The sequence below is a fragment of the Strix uralensis genome, chromosome 2 (genome assembly GCF_047716275.1).
Source record: "Strix uralensis isolate ZFMK-TIS-50842 chromosome 2, bStrUra1, whole genome shotgun sequence".
NCBI classification, from domain to species: Eukaryota; Metazoa; Chordata; class Aves; order Strigiformes; family Strigidae; genus Strix; species Strix uralensis.
In genome coordinates, this window is record NC_133973.1 from 89,699,748 (window position 1) to 89,724,274 (window position 24,527).

Here is a 24,527-nt window from a genome sequence, read left to right on the forward strand (position 1 = left end):
AAAAAATTTCTTCCTTATATATAGTCTGAATCTACCCTCCTTAAGTTTAAAACCATTACCCCATGTCCTGTTACAACAGGCCCTGCTAAAAAGTCTGTCCCCATCTTTCTTATAAGCCCCCTTTAAGTACTGAAAGGCAGCAATAAGGTCTCCCCAGAGCCTTCTCTTCTCCAGACTGAAGAACCTCAACTCCCTCCGCCTTTCTTCTTAGGAGAGGTGTTCCATCTCTCTGATCGTGTTTGTGTCCCTCCTCTGGACCTGCTCCAATGTTGTACTTGCATGTAAAAGAAGAGAAGTGAATGTATATCCACTTTTATTTATATGTGTGTATTTCATATTTATGTATGCATGTATATATACACATGTACAATACATATATATGTAAATAACAAATTTTTTTTCCTCTTACATAATTGCATTAAACAATGGCAAAATATTCAAATTCTTCCTGAAATAATTGAAAAAGAGAAAAAAGACTGAGTTTTTTTCATGTTAGAATTTTATAATATTCTAACTTTTAATAGGGGTTTCTCAATCCCAGTATCTGGACTTTATACTTAGAAACACTGTGTTTTTGTTAATATGATGACATCTAGATTTTGGTCTTCGCTTTCACAGTTTGTTAAAATTTAGTGCAGAATTAATTCTTCAAGAAAAATCTAATTCCTGTATTTATTCTGCTACAATGTTGCTGCAATATTGCTGTGTGCTGACTGTTAAAATTAAATGGTCAATTTTATTTTCTAATATAAACTTCTGCTGGTATGTGAAGCTCTTAATTTGCTAATTGCTGCATTACACATAGTATGTCTCATATCTACTCTGAATCAAACAACCGCTGTTGAATACTAACAACAATTATTTTTGGTTTTGATGTTTCAGAAAAGGGTTTCTGTATGAGAGGAGACATGTGCCCTTTTGATCATGGAAGTGATCCAGTAGTGGTGGAAGATGTGAATCTTCCTGGCATTCTGCCTTTTCCAGCACAACCCCCTGTTGTCGAAGGACCACCTCCTCCTGGACTTCCTCCCCCTCCACCAATTCTGAGTCCTCCTCCTGTTAACCTTAGACCTCCAGTACCACCACCAGGCCCCTTACCACCTAGCCTTCCACCTGTAACAGGTAATGAAAAAAGATTAAACCTCATTTTTAGTAGAAAAGTCTGGATGTTGCTTGGGTTGTATGCAGTGCAAAAAGCTGTTTCGAGAATGCCAGCTGTATTTTAGAAAGTTGTATTATACTCTACTATGGCATAGCTTACCCCAAAATGACTGTTATGGTAATTGTTGCAAAGTTGATTGTTCTAAAATTTGCATGTTGAATGTGAGTCTTGAATATGGAATAATATTTTAATTGTGTTCACGCAAAAGCATGGCATGGCAAAACTCAGTTCCTTGAGTTTTGTAGGAGAAGCTTTCTGAAACTGACTACTGTTAGAGAAGAAGGAAAAATCCTGGAAACAACAGATAGTTGGTATTTCAGTTGTAATAATAAAGTTAAAGAGAATTCATGACCACATCAAATTTATACCTGAAAATGTCATTTGCAGTGAATTTTTAAACTGAAGTTGTAAAGTAGCTAAGAAAAATTCTCCACCTTGTTTATTCTTTCATTGGGAAGTATTTTGGCTCAAGCACTACAAATTACATAAAGACTTGTGTGCCTGGCTCTCATTTATAAAACAGTAGTTTAGTATTCAGTTCCCTTGTGTGGTTTAAAAACTGTTATGTTAATTTTATGTGATTATTCCTTTCTTTTTTTATTAACTTAGATATCCCATTTTGTAAAATTATTCAAGAATAATTGATATTTGTTATTGCTTGGAAGTTTCTTAAACTGTTTCCATTTCCAGTTGATGGTATATTTAAGTAAGATCTGAATGTATTTATTTCGCTTTGTATAGAGAGTAACTATATTGCTGGGGTGATCAGTTATGCCTCACTTGCTATTTCCTGATCTGTATGGAAAGTCCAAATATGTGACTTTATATCTTTTCCCAAAACACGGTTTTGCCAATGATTAAATTGAAGGTAAGGCTTGACTGCTCAGCTTTGAAAGTGTCACGTTACCTCTTGTAAAAAAAGACCGACCAACCAACCAACCAAAAAGACTCTCCATTTTGAGAAGGATCCCTTTGACTTTTCACCGGAGCTGTAGGTTTTTCCTTGGGCGTTTGAAAGAACAATTTCAGTCAAATTAGTTATTGTCATCATAGAATATTTTTGTTATACTCTAATAAGAAATAGAATTTGTTTCTTTGAGGGAGTTTTACAGAGCTTTAAAGATCTTCTGTTGGTGAAGATAAATACTGGGTTAGCAATTAAATTTTGCTTATAGAAAGAAGATGTCTGGAGAAATGTTAAACTCTTCAAATCTTAGTTCTGAGTCCTTTGCTAGTGGGTACAGTTTCATATGATTGAATGGTACAACATCATGTCTGTATACATGCCTTCTCAGCCCCTTTTTTTTAAGTAGGCTTAAAAACGTTTCAGATCAATTTCCTTATGAGTTGGGTGTAATGTAAGTCTAGTGGGTAATAAATTAATGCAGTGTTTTCCTTTGTTTTTGACAGGACCACCCCCTCCACTTCCCCCACTGCAGCCTGCTGGCATGGATGCCCCCCCAAACTCAGCAACTAGCTCAGTTCCTACCGTTGTTACAACGGGTATTCATCACCAGCCGCCTCCTGCTCCACCCTCTCTTTTTACAGCAGGTGTAGTACTGAGGCTTTGCCCACAAGGTTTGCTAAATAGAATAACATTGATTCATATTATACTGTACTTTTTAGATATTATTTAGATATTATCATTTCATAGTTTGGGAGAATAAGTTTGTATCATTTAGACTGTGACAGTAATTTAACACACTTTTTTCTTAACTTAGTTCAGGATGGAATAAAATTTGCATGTAGAGTGTGAATCTTGATTATGGAATATTATTTGCATTGTGTTTAAGCAGAAAACTTGGGATGGCAGTTTTTTAGGATAGTTGTTACACAACTTTACCATTGTAACTGTATATTGTAATTAAATGAAATATTATATTTGAAACCTTAGGGGTTTTAACTGCAATTTATTTTAATTAGACAATTTCTTTGTTACCAGAAACGTATGACACAGATGGCTATAATCCAGAAGCTCCAAGTATAACAAATACTTCAAGACCTATGTATAGACATAGAGTACATGCCCAAAGACCAAATTTGATAGGACTCACATCAGGTGATATGGATCTACCACCCAGAGGTATGCTCTTAAATCTATACTTACCTAGTCTAGCTTGTTTTCTTACATTAATGCAGATACAGGCAGTTTTCAGTAAATGTAATACTGGAAAACATTGCCTTTTTAAAATCTTCTGGAATGAAGAGAAGTTTAATTGAATAGGAAATTATGCTCATAGTTGGTTTGTCTGTGCATTTTATAGATGAAATGAAATCTCTTGCTAGAGTATTGCACAGTGTACACTTGGCTGTAATAACTGTTCACTTTGTATATCTTTTATACAGAAAATGTTAATGTTTCTGTAACAGAATTTTAGGATGATGCTGCGGAGAGGAGAGAGTCATTTTTATCTGGTAGCAGACAGTTATGCATGAGTAATCTTAACCTCATAGTTCCCATGGCCCTGAGAAGAAGCAGCGGCCCACAAAATGAGAACAGAAGAGGGATAAAACCATTTTTTTAAATCTGGTTTTGTTTACATCTGTATGTGATTGTATTTAATATTATTATGTCTCTGTTGGTATATTTTCAGTGAGGAGTCCCCCAGTATGATTCTTGTTCTTCAGCAAGAGCCAGTCCTCCTCCCACCCCGTCCCTAAATCTTGCTTCTAGGTGTCAGTGCTCTGGAGTACTGTACATCTCCTATCATGAGCATTTTTGTGTGTGCCATCTAATAGTAGAATGGAGGTGTTAGTAGAAATGGTGTGAGCCTCAGAGTATTGTATGGAACATTGTGAATCAGTGGGTGCAGTCATCTTGAGGCAGATGCTTTCTGCCACACCTCTTTTGTTTTCCTTATGTGTGATGTTACTATGACAAAATGACTATTAGCTATTTTGATCTGTCACTGCATCTGTTGATAGTTAAGAATAGTCTGTGACCAAGATTTGATTCAGTTTGAACAAGGACCATACTAATTTCAAAATAAACAATTGCACTTTTCAATGCAAATTCAGTGTGAGCAGAATACCTTTTTATGATCAAATATACAGAAAATACAAGCAATATTGTAAAATCTTTTCATCTGTTTACAGAAAAACCTCCTAATAAAAGTAGTATGAGAATAGTGGTAGATGCTGAATCCAGGAAAAGAACAATTGGTGCAGGGGATGGTGGAGTTCCTACAAAGAAGACTTGGTTTGACAAGTGAGTGATCATTAACACAAGGTTGACTTAATAGTTGGAATTCCATGGAGCTCTTTTCTGTAATCTGAAACATACTATAAATCTACATAAATTGTAAGCAAGCTGATCTGTGAATAAGCTGACTGTACTAAAATAAATCACACTATAGAGTAATCTGTATTTGACTGTCTTCTCTCAAAGGCAGTGTAGAGATAGCTGAAGTTACTTTGGATGATACCAAGATCTACTCCCTGAAAGCTGGAATGATCTAAGAAACAAGAGAAGCTGCAGTGTAATGGTTGTTAGAGATGACTGAATTTAGTTTTGAAACATGAATTTTATTATTGCTATTTTGGTTTGAGTTGCCAGGTATGTTACTGACAGAAAATATAGGGTGAAGTCCTTAGTGTCCAGATACACCTGGGGTGACAAAAGGTTGGATTTTAAGAGATTACTGGGACTGTGGAGAGCCTTGAAGTAGTTGTTATTTGAAACATTAGTGTGGAGAGTCTGTGTAATAGCTGAGAAATAGTTTTTGGAGAGAAGCAGTGTGGAAGACAGGGTTTACTGACACAAACAAGTTACTGTGAATTATCTTGCAGATTTATGCACCGGGATATGCTGAGGTTATCGGTGGGGAAAACTGCAGGTGTATGGACCTGTGTGCTGTACTATTCCACACTTTATAAAATTGTATTCTCTTTTAAGTCTGAAGATTTTTTCCCCTGTGTCTCATACACACATGCTCCTACGTAAGCATATACAATTTAACATTGTGTTTGGTAGCTTGCTATGGATTTCTGGCTTGATTTTTCATTTGTTGCAGGCAAAATTTTAACAGAACAAATAGTCCAGGTTTCCAGAAGAAGGTGCAGTTTGGAAATGAAAATACAAAACTTGAATTGAGAAAAGTTCCCCCAGAACTTAACAATATCAGCAAACTTAATGAGCACTTCAGTAAGTTTGGAAACTTAGTCAACTTGCAGGTAAGAGTCAAGAAAGAGAAGGCAGTATGCTTTGAGTTAATGATAGAGGTATTGCTAAAAGGAGAATGCTGTTGTTTTTTAAGTGGTTCCCTGAAACTGTCCTCATTACTTTCTTAACATGTTTCTTAAACATGATCTCTTTGTTTTTAATGAAATAGTCATTGAAGAAACAGAAATGAAATGTTCTAGTCATTGTAGATTTTGAACAAATGTTTTCCTCACAGATAAGACTTTTAAGATACATTGTTTATAACACTGAAAATTGATTGGAAGTGTCTTTCTTCACCCCTTTTCTGAAGTTTGGATCTGATACCATAAACCCTCTATTTTTTGAGATAAATTGTGAATACAGAACACCTGTATTTCTCATCCAGAAAGCAGTCCCTGTGACATGATTGCTTTCTAGCACCGTAATAGTGGTGGCTTCTCCCTTGTAATTACTCCTTGGTGTATCTGAATGACCCACGTTTATAAACAGAAATAAGCAAACAAAGATAAAAAGAGGTGCAAAGAACTAGGGCCTAACTTAGGTTGAATGTTACATATTGCAGGCTGCATGGGTAATGTCAGTATTTCATATCCAGTTTCTAAGCTACTCAGTCTGATCTTTCATCATGCTTCATTATCAAAAAGTTTCAGAGGCTAGCTTGTGTTTTTACATATGCTTTCTTGTTTGCACTGAGAGGCTGAATGAAGAGGTGTAATAGAATATTTTTGTGCATACTGACAGAGTACAGAATAAGCCTCCTGTGCCTGTCTGAACACTGAGGGAATTAAATCTCTCTTAATTGCTCTCAGGCATTTCTTAAGCCTTTCCATAGCTTACCTAAGAATGTGGGTGTATTAGCAGGCAGTATGATTTAGTAAGGCAGGTAAAATTTTATGTGGATGTGTATAGAGAGACAGACAGATACCGAGATAGATATTGCAAGCTATGCTCTTCCAAAAGGTATAATTCTGTCCTTTGAATGTGTCTAAAATGTTAATGTTCAAAGGAGGAAAACCAAAATTAGTTTTGTTGTCTATCTCTGGTACTAGATAGGACATTTATTAACTGACCCCTGTATTTTTTGTAGCAGTTTTCTTCGGTGATGATTCCTCCTGTCTTTCAAGCAACTACTCATATTTGCAATTAGAAATACCGTTTGATTGTTTAGGTATTTTACTTCTGTTTGCTTCAGGGTTTTTCAACTGTTCTTGAAGTTTATTAGCTTAATCTCAAGGTTGCTCCTTGACACTAAGCTTTTGAGATGGAATCATGAATGGGAAGTATTTATCTAATGACCTATATTAGGTTTAAATTGTAAGCTTCTGATGAGCCTTGAAACTAGTGATCTTATGACAATCAAGACACAAATAAAAAACCTACAATGCAATAAGTTTTTATTCTGTTTTAAATCTTAGGTTGCATATCAAGGTGATCCAGAAGGTGCCCTTATTCAGTTTGCCACACACGAGGAAGCAAAGAAAGCTATATCAAGTACAGAAGCAGTATTAAATAATCGTTTTATTAAAGTTTATTGGCATCGAGAGGGCAGTGCACCACAAATCCAGACTACCACACAGAAGGTACAGGATCTAAGTCTATTCTGTCTAGAATGTTATATAAAATATAAGCTTTAAAACATTTTAAAAAAACGTTTATACAAAGTAAACTAAGTACTTCTGAACTAATGAATACTTCATGTAATTTTTTTCCGAAAGTTACTCTTTAATTGTAGATTCTTTGACTTCAGATACAAGATTCAGGAGTTGATTAGCAAGATAAGATGAAGGTATTTAAAGAAGGCCCTTCTGTGACTTAGAGATTTCCACTCTGTTGTCATCTCATGTGAAGCAAGATTTGATGCTACTGTCTGCTGAATAACATCCATTTTGCTTTAACTAGTATAGACTTTTTTTTTTTCTTCTGGTGAGCATAGGAAAGACAGCAAAGTTATATTGCTTTTCTTGGAAGATAATTTCCATTTTCTTCCAAAAGGTGCTGTTTTTTCCAGTGGTTTTCCTTTTTCCTTTCCTGTTGGGCATTCATACTGCTACAGAAAGTAGCAGTAGGATTTGTTTTACACAAAGGTACCTGTAGGTATATACAGATACACACAAATATATACGTAGGGAGAGGGGACATGCAAACAGCAGTGTAAGAGGACAGCTGCATTAGAGAGACTGATTTTGTGGGAATGGATCAGGGACATTTTACAGTTTTAGTTGGAGAGGGAGGTGCTGGTCTCCCTGGAATCCAGTGACAGGATGTGTGGGAATGGCGTAAGGGGAGGTTTAAACTTGATATCAGGAAGCATTTCTTTACAGACAGGGTGGTCAGACACTGGAACAGGCTTTGTAGAGAGGTTGCCAATGCCCCAGGCCTGTCAGTGTTTAAGGAGACATTTGGATAATACCCTTAGTAATGTGCTTTAACTTCTGGTTAGCCCTAAAGTGATCAGGCAGTTGCACTTAGATGATCATCGTAGATCCCTTCCAACTGAACTATTTCATTCTACATTTTTGGATTGAATTGCACAGTGGAGCCCCTATTGGTAGTTGTCTTGTGCATAGTAGCATTGTCAGCTTTTTAAGAATATGAAACAGCAGTCACTGTTGCAGAGCTGAGATTTGTAACCTGTGGTAAACCAAATCAGATTTGTTAGCAGGCATAGTGGTTCCACTCAGACGTAAGAGGAAGCTTGGATTCTCCCAGGCTGTGTAGGTTATTGGATAGAGAGTCAGGTCAGTTAGGTGCCAGTATAGCAAGACTTTCTAAATACATGTGTATCCTGCTTTATTGGATTTGCCGTTAGCACGGAATAACACATTCTATGGTTAGAAAATATGAGGCAGGATCTGTAGAAGAAACATTCACTTATTTATATACACTGATATAATGTACAAATGAGTTGTTAGAGGATTCTTAAGTTTTGAATTCCTTCTTTCTCTGGATGGTGTATGTCATCGTTCAGAGTCAATGACCCAGTTTTCCATAGCAATCCTGCTGTAGGTCATTTTAACAGTTTCCTTTCTCTCCTTTTGTAACAGATGCCCTGCTTTTTAGCTACAAAAATGCAGTTTTAATGACACCTAGCTCACTGTCTTCCCAGTTATCATCATTTAGATTTGAGTTTGGAATCAAATTTATAAATATTCTTCATGCTTGATTTGAACTACTGCTACTCAAAATGGTATTTACTTTTTAAGCTTGATTTACATCTCCACCAGGAGAGGGCAGTGGAGTATGTCCTTTGCATTCATACAAACATTACCTCTTTTGAGAAGGATAGTTTGAATAGTTATTGCCATCAGCTTATTTGCTGATTATGCTATCCAGCTTGGAATATTAACTCTGTATTTCCAAAGAAGTATTTGATCTGTATATTTGTTATTTTGCAAAACATCAATTTTAAATAGCCTTACGGTTTTTAGTGATGTTACTAGCTTCCTAGCACACCACCTTTGGCAAGTTAACCTTGATGGTTTGAGAATGAATTCCCCTTGGTACCAGGTGACATTATTAAGGGTTCCCACTTCACAAAGAACAGCCTTTCAGCACATGTCAGGAGACTACAATTTGAAGTCTGTTATGGGTGATAGAGGGTGCACAGTGACAAGAAAAATTTAAACAGGAAATTAAAATTTTAAGTGCAATGTTTTTACCTTCTACCCCAAAATATAACAATTACCAAATTGTTGAGTCAATAAACAGGTATTTTTAATTCATAAGCCTTTCAGGAGCCATGAATATTTACTTCCCTTTTCACTGAAATTAATATTTGGTATCATATCTACAAACAGTGTGGAAACTCTTTTCTTATAGTACTTCACATACTCTAAGTACTTGAATTTTTGTCAAGATTTCTGGTGTATTAATTAATTTCACCTGTATTTATAAGGGTTTCTGGCCAGATTTTTTCTGTCAGGCACTAAAGACAGGCTTTTGAATTTTTTTCAATGTAAAAGCAGTTGGCTTTTAAGTTGTCCCTTCAGTAGTCCTCTACAATTTCTTGAGCATTGCTGTTTCCTCAGCAGGATTACTTTGGAAAATTCTCACTGTGGAAATTCTGAAAGGAATGGAACTTCATAAAGTTGGCATGAGTCAATTGTAATAAATCATCAAATAAAAGACTTCTGCTAGGAAGCAGAAATAATGTGCTCTCCACATCTCTGGTAGATAAAACAAGAAGTACTGGGCTTAAAAGGCAGCATAGGAGATTTAGGTTAGATATTAAAAAACATTTTCTAATGCTAAAGGATACTGAAACATTTCTGCCTAGAGAAGTGATAAGACGTCTTTCACTGAAAATCTGCAAGAACTATATAGATAGATACTGTCAGTAATGGCTTGGGTATAGCTGACTTTGCCCTGAAGTGGAGGAATGGATTAGGTGACCTCTTGAGGGTCATAAATATGACAGGAAGCTTGCTTGGAAGCATAGTTTTTTGGTCTTAAGTGTTTAATGTTTTTGTCAAAGAAAATAAGGCAAGGTGTTAGCTGTCAGGGCATATCCATGGTAGGTTTAAAGATTAGCTGCTCTGTTTTCTCTTTCCTCAGTCCCATGACTGCATGTCTCTATATCCTTCTTTCTTTCTGTATTTTGTCCAAGTTAAACAAATAGCAGATGAAAAGTGACATACCACTATAAAAAGTGAGAGTCCTTGTGATAGAAGTTTGTATTCTGCCTTTTCATAACTAAATGGTTGATGATGAAAGAATTGTGAAAGGAATGAGAAGACTGCGTATTACTTTTTATTCAGTTCTGACAGGTTAAAATTAAGGTAGTCTTAAGTAGACATGATTAATAGAAATAGACCGGAGTTGTTTGATCACTTCTGTGAGCTGCAAGTGCAAAGTAGAGGTTAGTGCTGTATGCACTATACAAATAGTGATTATAACATCCTAAATCTCATGAAGTGTTTATTTTTTGCCAAGAGGTGAAAAAACTGGATAATAGAAGTATAAATCTAAATGCCATTGCAGCAGTTTCATTGTGCATTTATTGAACTACATATGTAGCAGCCTTTTGTTATTAATATTATGATGTGTTTTTTTGGGGGGTGGGGTGGTGTTACAGGTAATACAACCCTTAGTTCAGCAACCTAGTTTACCAGTAGTGAAACAGTCGGTCAAGGAGCGATTAGGTCCGGTACCTGCGAGTAATATCGAACCTGCAGAAGCACAGAGTGCCAATACAGAAGTCACTCAGGTATGTATGATAGTCAAAAAATCAGTTGCATGTTTTTCTTTCTGTAATAGGTTCCATAGGGTATGAATGTATCCATTAGTTACTCATATAGTACAAGTACACATTTACTACTTATAAGTGCACCTAATTTGACGGTTTTCCTCAGTGCTATGATACTTGGCTTTCTTACCCAAGCATGGTACTTAATTTTTAGTATCGTAGCTTTTTACTTAGTTTAAAAAAAAAAGCACTCTGAAAATATTTCAGTAATGTTATGTTAAATTGCAATTTTATGATTTCAAAATAAAGTTGGTTTCTATCCAAAGAACTAAAAGCTATCCTTTTTTTAATATTGCATCTGTTAAACAGCTAAAATGATCTAAAAGTGTTTTCAGTATTTGTACATCACCCTTAATACAAGGAAGAATGTAACCACAGTACCAGTATGAATAATGACGGAATCTGGCATGTTACTCCCATTAGAAATAGCCTTTAAATTTTTATTACGTTAGAAGTATTTCATTATTAACATTGTGCCATTACTTCAGTTTTACTTCTGAAAAGGAAGACCACCACACTTCAGAAAACATTTGTAGTTTAAATTCAATCAACTTTCTTGAACTGATGCCTGTGAATAGCAGATTATAAAACACAAAAACTGGAGTGTATTTAAAAGGACCTCTGCCAGCTGGCATGTCATGGACTTCTTGCAAAAAATATTTAGTATAATTTTGAATTCCAAATTTGGCTTTATCGTTGTCTTATCCAGTCTACTTATAGATGTATATTAACTGTATAATCAAATATCTAAATTCCATTTTATCAGCTGCTTTAATATTATTTTTCTTGTATTGTTGCTCAAAAGTCTATGGTTTCATTAGTTAAATATATTTTTTCTAAATTCCTAACATTTGGAATTACACAGGAAACAGTAAAATATTCATCAAGTAAAGTATATTTGAACTATAATTTTGTTTTGTTTTCTTAGAATGTGACTAAATTATCTGTGAAGGATAGACTGGGTTTTGTGTCAAAGCCAGTTACTCCAACAACTGAAAAGGTAAGAGAATGTCTCTCATTCTCTTCCTCTTACATTTAACTTCAGTGGAACTAATTTTATTATAAAACCCCTTGTGTCAATATTAAGTTTCTTTTATAACTATGAATCAAGGTATTTGCTAAAGTTTAGTTTTATAAAGTACAATATATCAGAACTTGGCTTAGCAGATGGCTAAATGATTATATGAAGAATAAAACATGCTAGGACAGAAGATGCTGTTCTGTGGCTTTTGTTTTAATATAGTAGGATCTATGTTTATTCAGTCATGAAAATACCTAGTTACATTCCAGGATCCTGAGTTGTTAGAAGAATACAGAAATAAATAAATACATTTTGACACTACGTATGAATCTGTAGAAAGCCTTTCTATAAAAACGTGTTTGGGCTTTTCTGTCCTTTAAAAGGTGATGCTATAAACATTTACCTTCTTATTTGGTCTTAAAATTTTCAGTAATTGTGAAAAGATAAGTGGAAATTAATCAGTATAGAAAACACAAAGAGGTAGAGTGGGAAAGGTGTATCTGAATTGTGGTTATGAGTTATGTATTTTGCCCAGTGGTTGCAATTTTCAGATCACAGAGTTGTGTTTACTTTAGTAGTAAAGTTTGAGATGCATGTTTCCAGGTCTGTTTAGCCCCTTAGCGGACAAGCTTCCCTAGTGTTTATAACATTCATTTGAGAAGGCTTTTGGTAGAAAGACAGTAAGCTTTCCCCAGTAACAAGATTCCTCTGCCTAGGTATATATCTTTTCTATTGGAAATTGGCTTGACCTGAAATGAATGAAGCATCCACTGCATTTCCCCCGCCACCCCCTTATGGTATGGCAGTTAACGCATTTAGTGGAATCTAAGTCAAATTTACTCCAAAAACACTATGCTGTGCTTAGCATACAAAGCTAACAATACTTAGTGTTGAGTTGTAATTGTAGAGGATGTGTCTTTGACTCATTTCAAGCTGAGCAGTTCACCTGAATGCACTGATTCTGGCTTCTGGCTTACGTTTGGTTGTTGGGTTTGATTAGTTGCATTCTTGTTGCCCTAATTAGTTGCAGATAAATATCTTACTGTGTATTCATGAACTACATTTTATATACATACTATATACTTACTTTAGAAATAGGAAGTGTGCTTCAGTTTAAGTGGAAATACTTTTTTTTTCTCATTCTGTAAGAGCTGAGTTATTCTGAAACACTTGTCTACAAAAAGTAAAGTCATGCTAAAATGGTTTTCCACTGTGTTGTCTTATAGTACAGACTCATTTTGATTAACTACTGGGCTGTTCAGTGGGCTGGTCGTGAAGCAGCAGATTCCTTTGGCTTTTTTGATAGGGTTCTGAAACTTGATTTGACCTGTACATACTACCTTTACAAGGAAATACCTTGCTTAGTTTGCAGTGATAACACTCTATAACCTTTAGAAATTAAATGATTGACAGCTGTCAAAAACCATAGATGTCATGTCCTAGATGTTTTTTTGCTTCTGACTGAGTGCAGGGTATGACAAGAACTTTCCAGTAAGAAAGTAGGTAGCTATGTTTCCCAAAGAGCTGAAGGAAAAGGAGATGGATCAGTCATCGTGAGGCCTTTTGAGATTTGTATAGGGACTTGCAAATTTATGAACCTGTGAAGAGATTGACACTATTCCTTCTCTTGAATAGTAGTAAGAGATTTAGAAGACATTAATGTGTTGCTTCTTGCTCTTCTGTATTAGATGATGCAGGTACATCTCCTGTGGCATCTCTCCTTATATTAAAAGAGATGAGGAAGCATGGTTCACTCTGCCATGAAGACAGTTGAGGGCAAAAGGAGTGTGTCAATATTTTTGTCTTGGTCCTCTGTCTGTGATGTAGCCTATCCTAAAGCTACTTTGTAATAGGAACTATATGATCAGGATATGCATACATTAATGTGCTTTAAGTTTTAAAAAAAATCCTTTATCTCCTTTTTAATGGCCTGCTTAGAGCATTTTATATCACCTTTTATAATAGCCCATAACATGCTTTGATTATTCCTTCCCCCCCCCCCCCCCCCTTCTCTGCACTACCTACTCTGGAAAATACTGTGAGAAGAAATTGTATAAATAGCACAACAAAGTGAAAAGCTTTTATATGAAGCATTTCTGTTGTAAATTCTTCTGATCTCGATCTTTTCTGTCTTTCTAATGTTTCTTGGCCGTCTCTTTTTTTTTTTTCCTTCTGTTGATGGGCATTGTGTCTATTTTATGGAGTGCATGGTAACCAACAGACTGCATGCATCTTTTAATTTTCTACATATATATAAAGTATTTTTAAACTCCTGGAAATGATATCAATTGCATAATTGCTGTGATTTGCTAACAAGGCAGGCAAAATCATGGCTATGTTATCTCCAGCACTTAGCCATGGAGTTTTTAATACTAACATGACCAAAATGTCCTCTAACATGATAAAAAATCAGAATAGTCCAAATCTTCAGGTATTTTGGAGATGTACATAGTATACTTTAGAGAGTTTGTAAAGCAGACAACTGTGTTCTTAAGTCATGGAGAAATTTCATACCTCATTACAAATGTAGGAAAGAGAACAGAGAGACATAGGAGTCTCTTCCTTTGCTGTATGATGTTGAAGACTTCCCTGTACTTAAGTTACTTCTTGCTGATTGTGCAAGCTCAACTTTCCACAAACTACGTATCAAAAGTACCTACTTTGGACCTTAGTCCAAATGGAATTTTTGCTTGGAAAATTCATGCAGCCATGAAAAATTGTATTTTAAACTTAAAAAAAAAACCAACAAAAACTTCAGTTATTCTTGGGGAAACCTCATTCTTCTATTTCCTTAATTATGCTCAAATACATAAAAATTTATATATTTGAAACTTGGAAGTACATATGAAATCTCAATGGAAAGGATTTATAATCTGATGTTTATAATTTTTACATATCTGATGTGGTGCTGCCTCTTTAAAAATTGTTCAGCTTTAGCAACTCCAAATATAATCGTTACACCAAATTTTTATATTCCATATCATCAAAACAGACAAAAGAAAAGACGCTTATATATTTTTTTAAGCACTCACGGGGTTTTTTTTAAAAAAATTGAAATTCACTGGCAAAAGAATAAAATGATTTCCTCCTATAGGTTTTATCCACTTCTACTGGCTTGACAAAAACTGTGTACAACCCTGCTGCTTTGAAGGCAGCACAGAAATCTTTGCCTGTTGTTTCCACTTCCGTGCTAGACTCTAATGAAGCACAGAAGAAAAAACAGGTAAATTAAACATGCTTCTTTGTAAAATGGACCTAGATTGGGAACTTGTGACCACTAGAGATAGTGCACTATGTATATTCATCTCAAGAGCATAGATGAAACTAGTTATAAGATTAAATTCACTATAATGGTTTCTTTTCAAAGGACAAGAGAATTCAGCATTGTTTTGTTAATTTTTTCAGTGTATGTTCAGGTAGTGTAAGCAGATTTTAAACTCTCTAGAAGTTCAAAATGTGAAACACTTTTCCTGGAGGCAGAATCTCCATGTTGAGGCATGAATTGTCTATTGTGAGTGAGAAGGGAGTATAGTATAGCCACTGTTCTTCTCTCTTAAGCCTTCCTGGAGCTGGCTTGTATTACCATCAAATTGGGCTATATTCTCAGTGTATTTTGTACTTGTGACCAGAATTGTTTCATTACTTGAGAGAATTGAGAACTGTGTGACTCCGCATTTTATTGTTTCCAAACAATAGTTCTCCTGCATCCATTTTTGGTTTTTGCATACTATTAGGTTTTCACTTTTTTTTTTTGTTAGAGAGGAAATGCAACAAAAATGCATTTGGCCATGAATAGGTGACTCAGTGTAGCTTGCTTAGAATTTTCAAAAGAGCTCAGTAAAGCTCCTTTTATTCTTTATCATTTATTCTTTTTCTTATTTTTATTCTTATAATTTAGAAGAACTAAATACAAGGACAGTGTTTATCTTACTGGTTTCAAACCTCAAATTAAGAGTTCAATTCTAAGTTAGATTCAAACATAAGTGTTGAAAGCCGTACAACTGTTAAACAAAGATTTTTAGCTTATTTTGATAATCTTCTGTAACTATTGTCTAATATAATTTGAAATAGCAGTTTGTCAGTTGTGGCATTGGTCCAGACTTTAAAGAAATCACTTCTAATTTTGGGATTTCATTTCATATTTGTCCCCTAAAACATGTTTTTCTGAATCAGAGCATTTACCTTTCAAGTTAAGATGCTAAGTGCCTGTGAAATGGCAAAAAGCTTGTAATAAAATTACTGACTCAGCATAACAGCTGTAGGGTTTTTTTGAGAGAAGACACTGAAGATGTGCTAAGTGATTGGCTCCTTTTTCATGTGCTCCTTCTTCTCTTCAGAGATTTCTATTACAATGTACTAGTACTTGTGGAAAAACATGATTTTGTGGGACTCACTCCCTTCTTTCTTCCTGTCTCCCTAGTTTTTCTAAGCATTCATCCCCTTGTCTTATCTTCCTTTTCCCTTCAAAAAAATGATTGCATACTGTATTGCAAAACTAACATTTCATGCAGCAGAATTTGTCAGTATTTGGGAAGACATACAGAAACCTTATTACTATTCTTTTTTTACGGCTGTTGTGCATTTACACTCTTTGTATACGATAATTCACTTGCAGTCTGATCCCAGTTGATGGGTAGTCTAGAACTGAAAAATCATCGTCTGCCTCTCCTCTTTTATCCCATTAAATATGTTGATGTCAAAGCTCTTAATTGTTTTCCACAAGTATCCTGCTGTCTAAGACTTCTACATTCTGTATCTGAGAACAAGAAGCAATTGCTTTCTCTCAAGCAGCACTAGTAGAAGTTGAGCACAGCAGCTGTGGTATCTCCTCCTGCTTCTCCTTCTGACTGCTCTATGTCACAAATTTATCAGTTTCAGCTCATTTTGATTTGCCCATTGCAGTGTCAACATTCTGTTTTTAGGAGATTGAGTTGTAGTACTTGACACTTCCAAGTTACAGCAGTAGGATGCAAAAGAGATGGTTTTCTTTGGGTAGCACTTTAATTTTAGGAAACAGAATGTATTTTCTTTCTGCTTGTAACTGTACGGGAGAATGTGTTTTAATTGATGGACTTGATTTACAGTTTCTTTCAAGATACTGTCCTTGCATATTTAAGCTCTTGTATGTTATACCTCTTGCGGTAGTGTATTATATTGCCTTTCAGCTTTCAGTGGAATTGTGTAAGGGGCTACTTTGTACGTAAGTAATAATAAAGTGTTCTTAACACAGATCTAACTAGGAAAGATCATTAGATCCTTCACTAATTTGATGATGCATTGTTTTCCAAAGCATAATTTGAAACATTGTCCATTAGTACCTTGAGTTTCTGTTACTAATTTTTTTCCCTGTTATTGTAAGTCACTATTGTATAGTTGTCAGGCATAGTATATTATTCTTCTGGCATTATTTTTCAAAATCTAGAAACTTTCTGTAATTTTTTTATGCTTCTAGGAAGCATTACGACTTCAACAAGATGTGAGAAAAAAGAAGCAAGAAATCTTAGAGAAGCACATCGAAACACAAAAGGTAAATGTCAGCATTAAAGAAAGTCAGCAATTCAGTTGTAAAGTCTCAGTTCACTGTAAAATATTTCAGAATTTGTAAGCACGGGCTACAAAACTGGCCTATGAAATAAGCATTCTCTTAGAATGGTATTATCACATTATTTTAAGTTTAGAGTTTTAATCTAACTTGTCTTGTTAGTTTACTTAAACTACAAGCTTATGCAATTTAGGTGCAATTTTCATTGAAATTGCACCCAAATGGGTGCCACATGCATATTTTTTGGGAGAAGTGAAATCCTGAGAGTTCTACTTGACAAGACCAGGAGGATTGATGTAGAAAAGTATGCATGGCTACACTTAGGCTTAGGAGCAGAGAAAGGCCAAAATATCGTTTAAGTTGAATAAAAATTTTGAGTAACTTAAGTGCGTTGAGCAAATCTGTCCAAATGAAATGGAGATATCATATGTTTGTTAGCAAATTAATCAGAGATTCAAACAAAGAATTTAGTTTAATATAAGCTGTTAAAAGCCTTATATGCTGAGTTTGAATATCAAAGCAAAATAAATGCAATATTCTGTTTTTCCATTAGTTGTAATGCGTACTGGAAGACAGACCTGTAATAGTAGTTGCTAAGTAAAAGATTTTATTCTTTTTTTTAAATTGGGCAGATGCTGATTTCAAAGCTGGAGAAGAATAAAGCCATGAAGTCAGAAGACAAAGCAGAAATCATGAAAACACTGGAAATTTTGACTAATAGCATTACCAAGTTAAAGGATGAATTAAAAGGTGTATCACCAGGAGGAGGGACTCCTTTAAAAAGCATGAAAACTAAGACTCAGGTACTCAAGTTTTGGTCAGCTTTTTAATAAGAAGAATTCACGTGCTTGTGTGAGCAGAATAAAAATATGCAGCCACATCAGCAGTGTTTAGAGCCATACTAGTTTAATTTTGAAGTCATCTTTGAAGTGAGATTGGTTTTGCCTTCTTTTTAAAGGAACATAGTTAATTTTAAAACCATGCTGTTGTCTGAAAGGTTTCCCCACTGTTACATGTCTGGAAAATCAAAAACACAAACCAAAAATCGTATGATTATTTGTTTTTCCTTATCTAATCTTCTGGTAGTCTATAGCTTTCTTAAATTTTGAGTAGCAATCATGAAAATATGGTTTCTTACGCAAAAGCATTACCGTTATGCAACACAGATAACTTCTGGTCAGGTTTGATACACAAAACAAAGTGTTTTGCCTAACTAGTTGACTGTTGTACATAATTTTCTGGGGCTGTTTGTCACTGAAATTTTTCAGTATGCTAAGCTTCTTAGATTGAAGATCATACTGGTCAGTTTTCCTTTGACCTAGCTACCTGGGTTTGGCTTGTACCTGTGAGGAATTTCTCTCCTCTGCTATCATTATTGTTATTACATGGTTACAAGCAGTTTCCCAACTGCTTAAAGATCTAATTAAATTACCTTTTGAAATGCAATATTTTGCTTTTTCTAAGTATATGTTCTTAAACAGATCACAAGGTGATTGAGTGAGACTTTGAGAAATAACATTTTAAGAAATCAGTAAGTGTTCTTTTAAATATATTACAAGCTTTTCTTGCTTTATCAAGTGAGGAATTGCACACTGATAAAAGAGCAGATTTTTGTACAGTGTATTTTCTAGTAAAGACAAAAAGCCTTGATCTTTTATTGCTGTTTTCATTCAGTTCTTAAATCTTCAGAATTCTTAGTCTTCTCTTCTAATGTTTGGGATTCTGTTTTAAAAAGCTGGTGTAACATTACAACCCAGATTTAATTTAAATGGATCATTAGTTTTCAGTTTGAAGCAGCATTTCTACTGCTTTATTTTGCATAGAAATATAGGCATTAAAAGTAACTGCGGTGTAAATTACAGTGATGAACAGTTTTGAAAAGAAATAATCAAAAAGAAATACTGAAATGACTTGTATGTACTGACTGTAGTTTCTTACATCATTTGTCAGTCAGGAAGAAGTTGAAGCAGCTTATTTTTATCCTGAAAATGGGTATATGTTATAATTCCTGCAACTTGGTTTATACCTCATAAAACAACTTCAGTTGCAGTGGAATATTCTACTGTGTTTTAGAGGGGGAACTAAGTATAATAATCCCAGAATTCAGGCACTGCTATAATAAGATTAAACTCTCCTTTTTTTGGAGATGAGAGAAGATCATTTTTTTGACATTTTTATGTTTTTGAGAGAGAGTGGACGTTTTCCGGTGAGAAAATGTTTCTGAGAAGTCTGAAGGAAGTTACCTGCCTGTAGAGTGAATTTGAACTATAAAAGTCCTAGAAATTGGCAATATTTTTAAAGCTGCATTTGATTGTTAAAGCCTCATGGTTTTGAGAAATACTCTTCTGCTGGAGTGGTGTAGAGTGCTTCCTAAATTTGAACAGGAAAAAGTAGTTTATATCAGTTTTGATCCAAGAATACCAGTTGGTTGTGGATTTTGTCACATGCAAGGAAATGAATCCAGACCCATGGAAATGAGGAAGCAAGTTGCATCATGAAAACTTGCTAAATTCTTGACTAGAAAACTTAAATGCAGCATTTTAACCCATGACAGTTATTTTACCCTGAGAGTGGTCCAGTAAATTCTTGGAGTGGACAAGAAAATTAGCCTGGTAACACAAAATTGCTCAAAATGGTTGAGATTGGAAGGGATCTCTGGGGTTTGTCTTGTTCTATCACCAGGTGCCACTAAGAAGAGTCTGGATGTCTTCTTTACTCATCCATGCTGCGTATTTATACACATGAATTAGATCCACCCCACCTGCCACCACCTCTTCCTGAAGTTAAATAATCCCAGCTCTGTCAGCCTCTGCTTATGTAGTAGATGCTCCAGTCCCTTAATCATCTTTGTGGCCTTTTGCCTTTCTCTTCAGTATGTCCCTCTTGTACTGGGGAGCCTGGAACTCAACACAGCACTCCATATGCGGCCTCACCACTGCAGAGTAGAGGAGAAGGATCACCTCCCTTGACCTGATGGTGGTGCTCTTCCTAATGCAGCCCAGGAGGCTGTCGGCCTTCTTTGCCACAAGGACACATTGCTGTCTCATGTTCAGCTTCTCTTCTGCTACCAGGACCCCTCAGGTCCTCTTCATCTGGGCAGCCCTCAACCTGTACTGGTGGCTGGAGTTATTCCTCCCCAGTTGCACAACTTGGCATTTTCCTTTGTTGAAATTAAGGAGGTTCCCCCTGCCCTATTTCTCCAACATGTCAAGATCCTTCTGAACAGAAACACAACCAGCTGGTGTACCAACCACTCCTCCAGGTTTTGTATGGTCCACAAACTTGCTGAGGGAACACTCTGTCTTACCATCCAGGTCACTAATGAAGGTGTTAAACAGTGACTACTGGGGTACACCACCAGTGGCTGGTCTTCAGCTGGACTTTCTGCCACTGATCAGAACCCTCTGAACCCAACAGTTCAGCCAGTTTTCAGTTCATCTCACTGTCTACCTATCTAGTCAGCACTTCATCCTTTTGGCTGTGAGGATGTTGTGGGCAACAGTACTGAAAGCTGTACTGAAGTCAAGATAAACAACTTCCACTATGCTCATGTCCACCAAGCCAGTCATCTCGTTATAGACAGCTGTTAAGGTCAAGCATGTTTTCTCCTTGTTTTTGCCCAATCACCTTCTTGTTCTTAATATGCTTGGAAATGGTTTGCGGGATGTTTTGGTTCTTCATCCTCCCAGGGATTGTGGTGAGGCTGACCAGCATGTAGTTACCCAGATCTCCTTGCCCTTCTTGAAGATTGTAGTGATATTTGCATTTTCTCAGTCCCAAGGAACCTCCCCCAGATGTCATGACCTTTCAGAGGTAATTGAGATTGGCTTTGCAATGACATCAGCGAGCTCCTTCAGTACATAGTGGTTGCATCCTGTGGGGTCCCAGGTTTTTGTGTCTGTCCAGTTTGTTTAAATGTTTCTGAACTTGATCCTCTTCCAACAAAGGTAAGTCTTGCTCCGGGTTATTGCACTAGTCTCAGCATCTGGGATTGCTGAAGGCAAGTCTTTCCGGTAAAGACTGAGTAGTAGGAGGTATTGAGTACCTCGACTGTTCCATGTCCTTTGTTGCCAGGTCCTCTTTCAACGTTCAGCAGTCATCCCACATTTTTCACAGCATAGCGTTCCTCTTGCTGCTGGATGGATATGCAGAAGCCTTTCTTCTTGTTTCTCACCCCCCTTACCAGATTTAATTCTAGATGGGTGGGCTTTGACTTTCCAAACCAGTGCCTGCATGTTCAGACAGTTCTCTATATTCCTTCTGTGATCTGATCCTGCTTCCACCTGTTGTACACCTTGTTTTTGGATTTAAGTTTTGTTAGGATCTCCTTGTTCATCCAGGCAGGCATCCTGTCACATTTGCTTTATTTCCCACACACTCTGGAACTTGGAGAATGTGATTCTTGAAAATCATCCTGCCTATCCAGCAGATACCCAGGCCCAGGGTCTTTGAACAGGAGGCTTCTTTCAGTTGTCTGAGGAAGACCTCATCTACATGATCAGGCAGTGTGTAGTACACACTGACAGTGACATCACCTGCATGGGTCTGCTGCCATCCTAATCCTGACTCACAAGCTTTTGACTGGCTCTCTGTGCGTTTATACTGTGCTCTCATATAAAGGGCAAGTCCTGCTCCTCGCTGTCCTGGCTTGTCCTTCCTTAAGAGACTGTATCCATACACTGTACCACTCCAGTCCTGTGAGTTTTACTATGATGTTTCTGTAGACCTGGTGACACTGCAGCCCTGTAGCTGCACACGTAGACATCTAATACCTGCTCTTTGTGTCATGTGTGTGTATTAGTATACAGGCTCTTCAGAGAGCACTGATTTCCCAGAAAAGAAATGAGATCTTCCCCCCTTGATGCTGTTCTGTAGGCTGTCCTTCATTTATATGGATTGGTATGTGTATGTTTGAGGTTGTCCCCCGTCAACCTGATTTTGTTGATCTTGAGATCTCTTCTGCCCACATCACCCTTTGCTTGGCAACCTGGTCCACTACTTTCTTGTGTGATTGTTGTTTTTACTAGTAAAGTGAGGTTATATGCTAATTTGAATTCCAGTTTTAATGAAGTTCTTGAGCTGGTTTTCCATTTCCTTTGTAATATGTAAGGTGAAGAGACATTTTAAGCAAACCCATTTCATAATGGACAAAATACCGAACCTGCAGAAAAATGGATTTTATTGATAGCTTTCCTCTCAGGGAGATTGTGCATTATCTGTGAGCATTGTTTTGTTAACATTTGAAAGAGAGAAGACAGTCAGTCCCATATGACTTTTTTGTGGAATTAACAGAGCCTTCAGTTAAAATTTACAACTTTGACAATTTTCTGAGAGACTTTACTCAAGGTTCTGTTGCATTTTGTTAGCGTTTAAAACCTGGACAGCTCAGAAGACCCTGCAAACTTGAAGATGAGGCCCGTGTGACTGTGCCATTATCTTTACCTATTTTTGTCTTGTTCTAGTTCACGCAGATTACAAAATGCTCTTCCCCCCCAAGTGTAGAAACCTTTGCTGCCTCTCGGTGTGTCTTCAAGGAGGTATTTTCTTCTTGAGACCTGGCACAGCTCTATAAAAGAGAAGTCTTCATTAAGAGCACTAGAAATAAACCTCAAAAGTCTTTGACCCCAGTGTCACTGGCTGCTTTGTGAGTTCTAACTGCTGGTCATTATTAAACTCCAGAAATGGTTGTTTTGCCATGTCATTGATGTGTTGCAACACAGTGGGATTTGAGAGAAACACTGTTTCCAGTTTTGTAAACTTTGAGAACAGTTATACAGGAGATAATAGATTTTTCCTGTGGTTGCTGTAGATAATCAGAAAATGGGGCTGAAAGGGGTTCAGGTTGAAGTTGCCAGTTGAATAATCCAGCTTTTTTTCTTTTAAAGCTTCCAGGAAAAAACAAAGACTCAAAAAACTCCCTTCTTTAACATTCAGTGGTGATACTTGGTTTCCAGCTGTCACAACTGAGAAACCTTCATCTCTTGACAACCAGCCTTTGAATATGTTACATGCTGTGGTTTTGAATCAACGGGTGTAAATGTAAAACTTTCACAATCATCTATAATTTTATCCTTCATTTGTGATGTCACTGGAACATTTGGCTGCTGCTTTTTCCATTTAAAAAAAAAAAAAAGCTAGCTTTTCATTTGGAACAGAACTTCAAATAAAATTTTAACGGTTGTATAAAGCCCTTTTCTGCACCTGTACCAGCACCTGCACCTCAGTGGTTGCAATGAACATGTCTAAATTTGGGTTCAGAGACACCTTTCAGTTTCATATATATTTTTTAACTTTCTAATAATTTTATTAAGGTATTGTGTGCTGGAAGACAACTCTGGGTGCATCAGAGACCAACATTTTGTTAAGCAGAGATCTTGTTTTTTCTACTGTGGTCTGCCCAGAACTACCACTTGGGCTTTCTGCATTATGAAATTGGGATAAATTTAAGATGCTTTTTCTCAATGCTGATTATAGGTTTCGTATTCATTCATAATTGTACTGCATTTTTTTGTAGAATCCCTCTTTATCTCATCATCACTACTGTATAATTTTTCATTTTCTATTTTGTGTATCTCTAGTTTAGAAAAAATTCCATTTGCTTTGGCTTTGTGTGGTAGTCTTAAAGGTATGCATCACCAAGCTCAGAAACATACTACTACACATTGAAGTTTTATCTTGCCAAGAAGACTCCTAAGCTTGTGCTTGATTTGTTTTTGAAGGTAGAAACCTAGTGGAGTAAGCAGTATACCTCCAAAGTTACAGATGTGATCTGAATTAATAAGCCACAACTTGGTTAAGTTTAAAATTCCACTACAGCTTTTAGTTTTCAAATTCCCTTTCCTTAGAGTTTCTAGGAATCTGTTTTCCAGATAGAGATACTGTGGCAGACTTCTACCTTACCTGGAGGCTAGTGATGACCAATCTTTAAATCGCTGTTTATTTCTGAAATACTTTGCTGATAGCAGTGCAGCAATAGATCCTTGGGTTTTATCACAAAATTGTTTCCTTGGTAGAGAATGTGAACTGTGGAACTAATAATTTACCATAACAATTTCTTAGATGCAGAAAGAGTTACTAGATACTGAACTGGATTTATACAAGAAGATGCAAGCTGGGGAGGAAGTTACTGAATTAAGACGAAAATATACAGAGCTACAGCTGGAAGTATGTTTGTCTCTTCTTTCGTAGCAACTAACTTCTAATCAAATATTTTCATAAATTTAGCTTGTGTATTGTATCATAAACTATTTTTTTTCTAGCGGGCAATATTAAGTTGTATGTAGATTGAGGCATTTAGCAATAATAATTTTAAAAATCACTTTCTGAATTCCATTGAGGTAGAGAAATAGTTTGTCTTTAATTTTGATTGCTAATCTATTTAAATACTCTGTAACT

The 24,527-nt window shown here is 36.1% G+C and overlaps 1 protein-coding gene across 16 annotated transcripts in view; it reads left to right on the forward strand.

Annotated features, from left to right (window-relative positions):
- The window catches only part of RBM26 (RNA binding motif protein 26), a 74,244-nt gene that overhangs the window by 19,611 nt on the left and 30,106 nt on the right, over positions 1-24,527 (forward strand). For 13 of the 16 annotated variants that reach the window (XR_012627614.1, XR_012627616.1, XR_012627615.1 and 10 more), the window contains exons 7-18: positions 883-1,122; positions 2,573-2,740; positions 3,105-3,245; positions 4,259-4,370; positions 5,176-5,335; positions 6,740-6,904; positions 10,399-10,530; positions 11,498-11,569; positions 14,685-14,813; positions 17,043-17,117; positions 17,765-17,935; positions 24,192-24,296. Coding sequence is in view for 6 of the 16 variants with exons in the window: in XM_074859446.1 (XP_074715547.1) it covers positions 883-1,122; positions 2,573-2,740; positions 3,105-3,245; positions 4,259-4,370; positions 5,176-5,335; positions 6,740-6,904; positions 10,399-10,530; positions 11,498-11,569; positions 14,685-14,813; positions 17,043-17,117; positions 17,765-17,935; positions 24,192-24,296 (1,670 nt within the window). In the remaining 10 variants the exon portion in view is untranslated. The remainder of the gene's footprint in view (positions 1-882; positions 1,123-2,572; positions 2,741-3,104; positions 3,246-4,258; positions 4,371-5,175; positions 5,336-6,739; positions 6,905-10,398; positions 10,531-11,497; positions 11,570-14,684; positions 14,814-17,042; positions 17,118-17,764; positions 17,936-24,191; positions 24,297-24,527) is intronic. The other 3 variants (XM_074859442.1, XM_074859443.1, XM_074859445.1) reach the window with 2 other exon arrangements.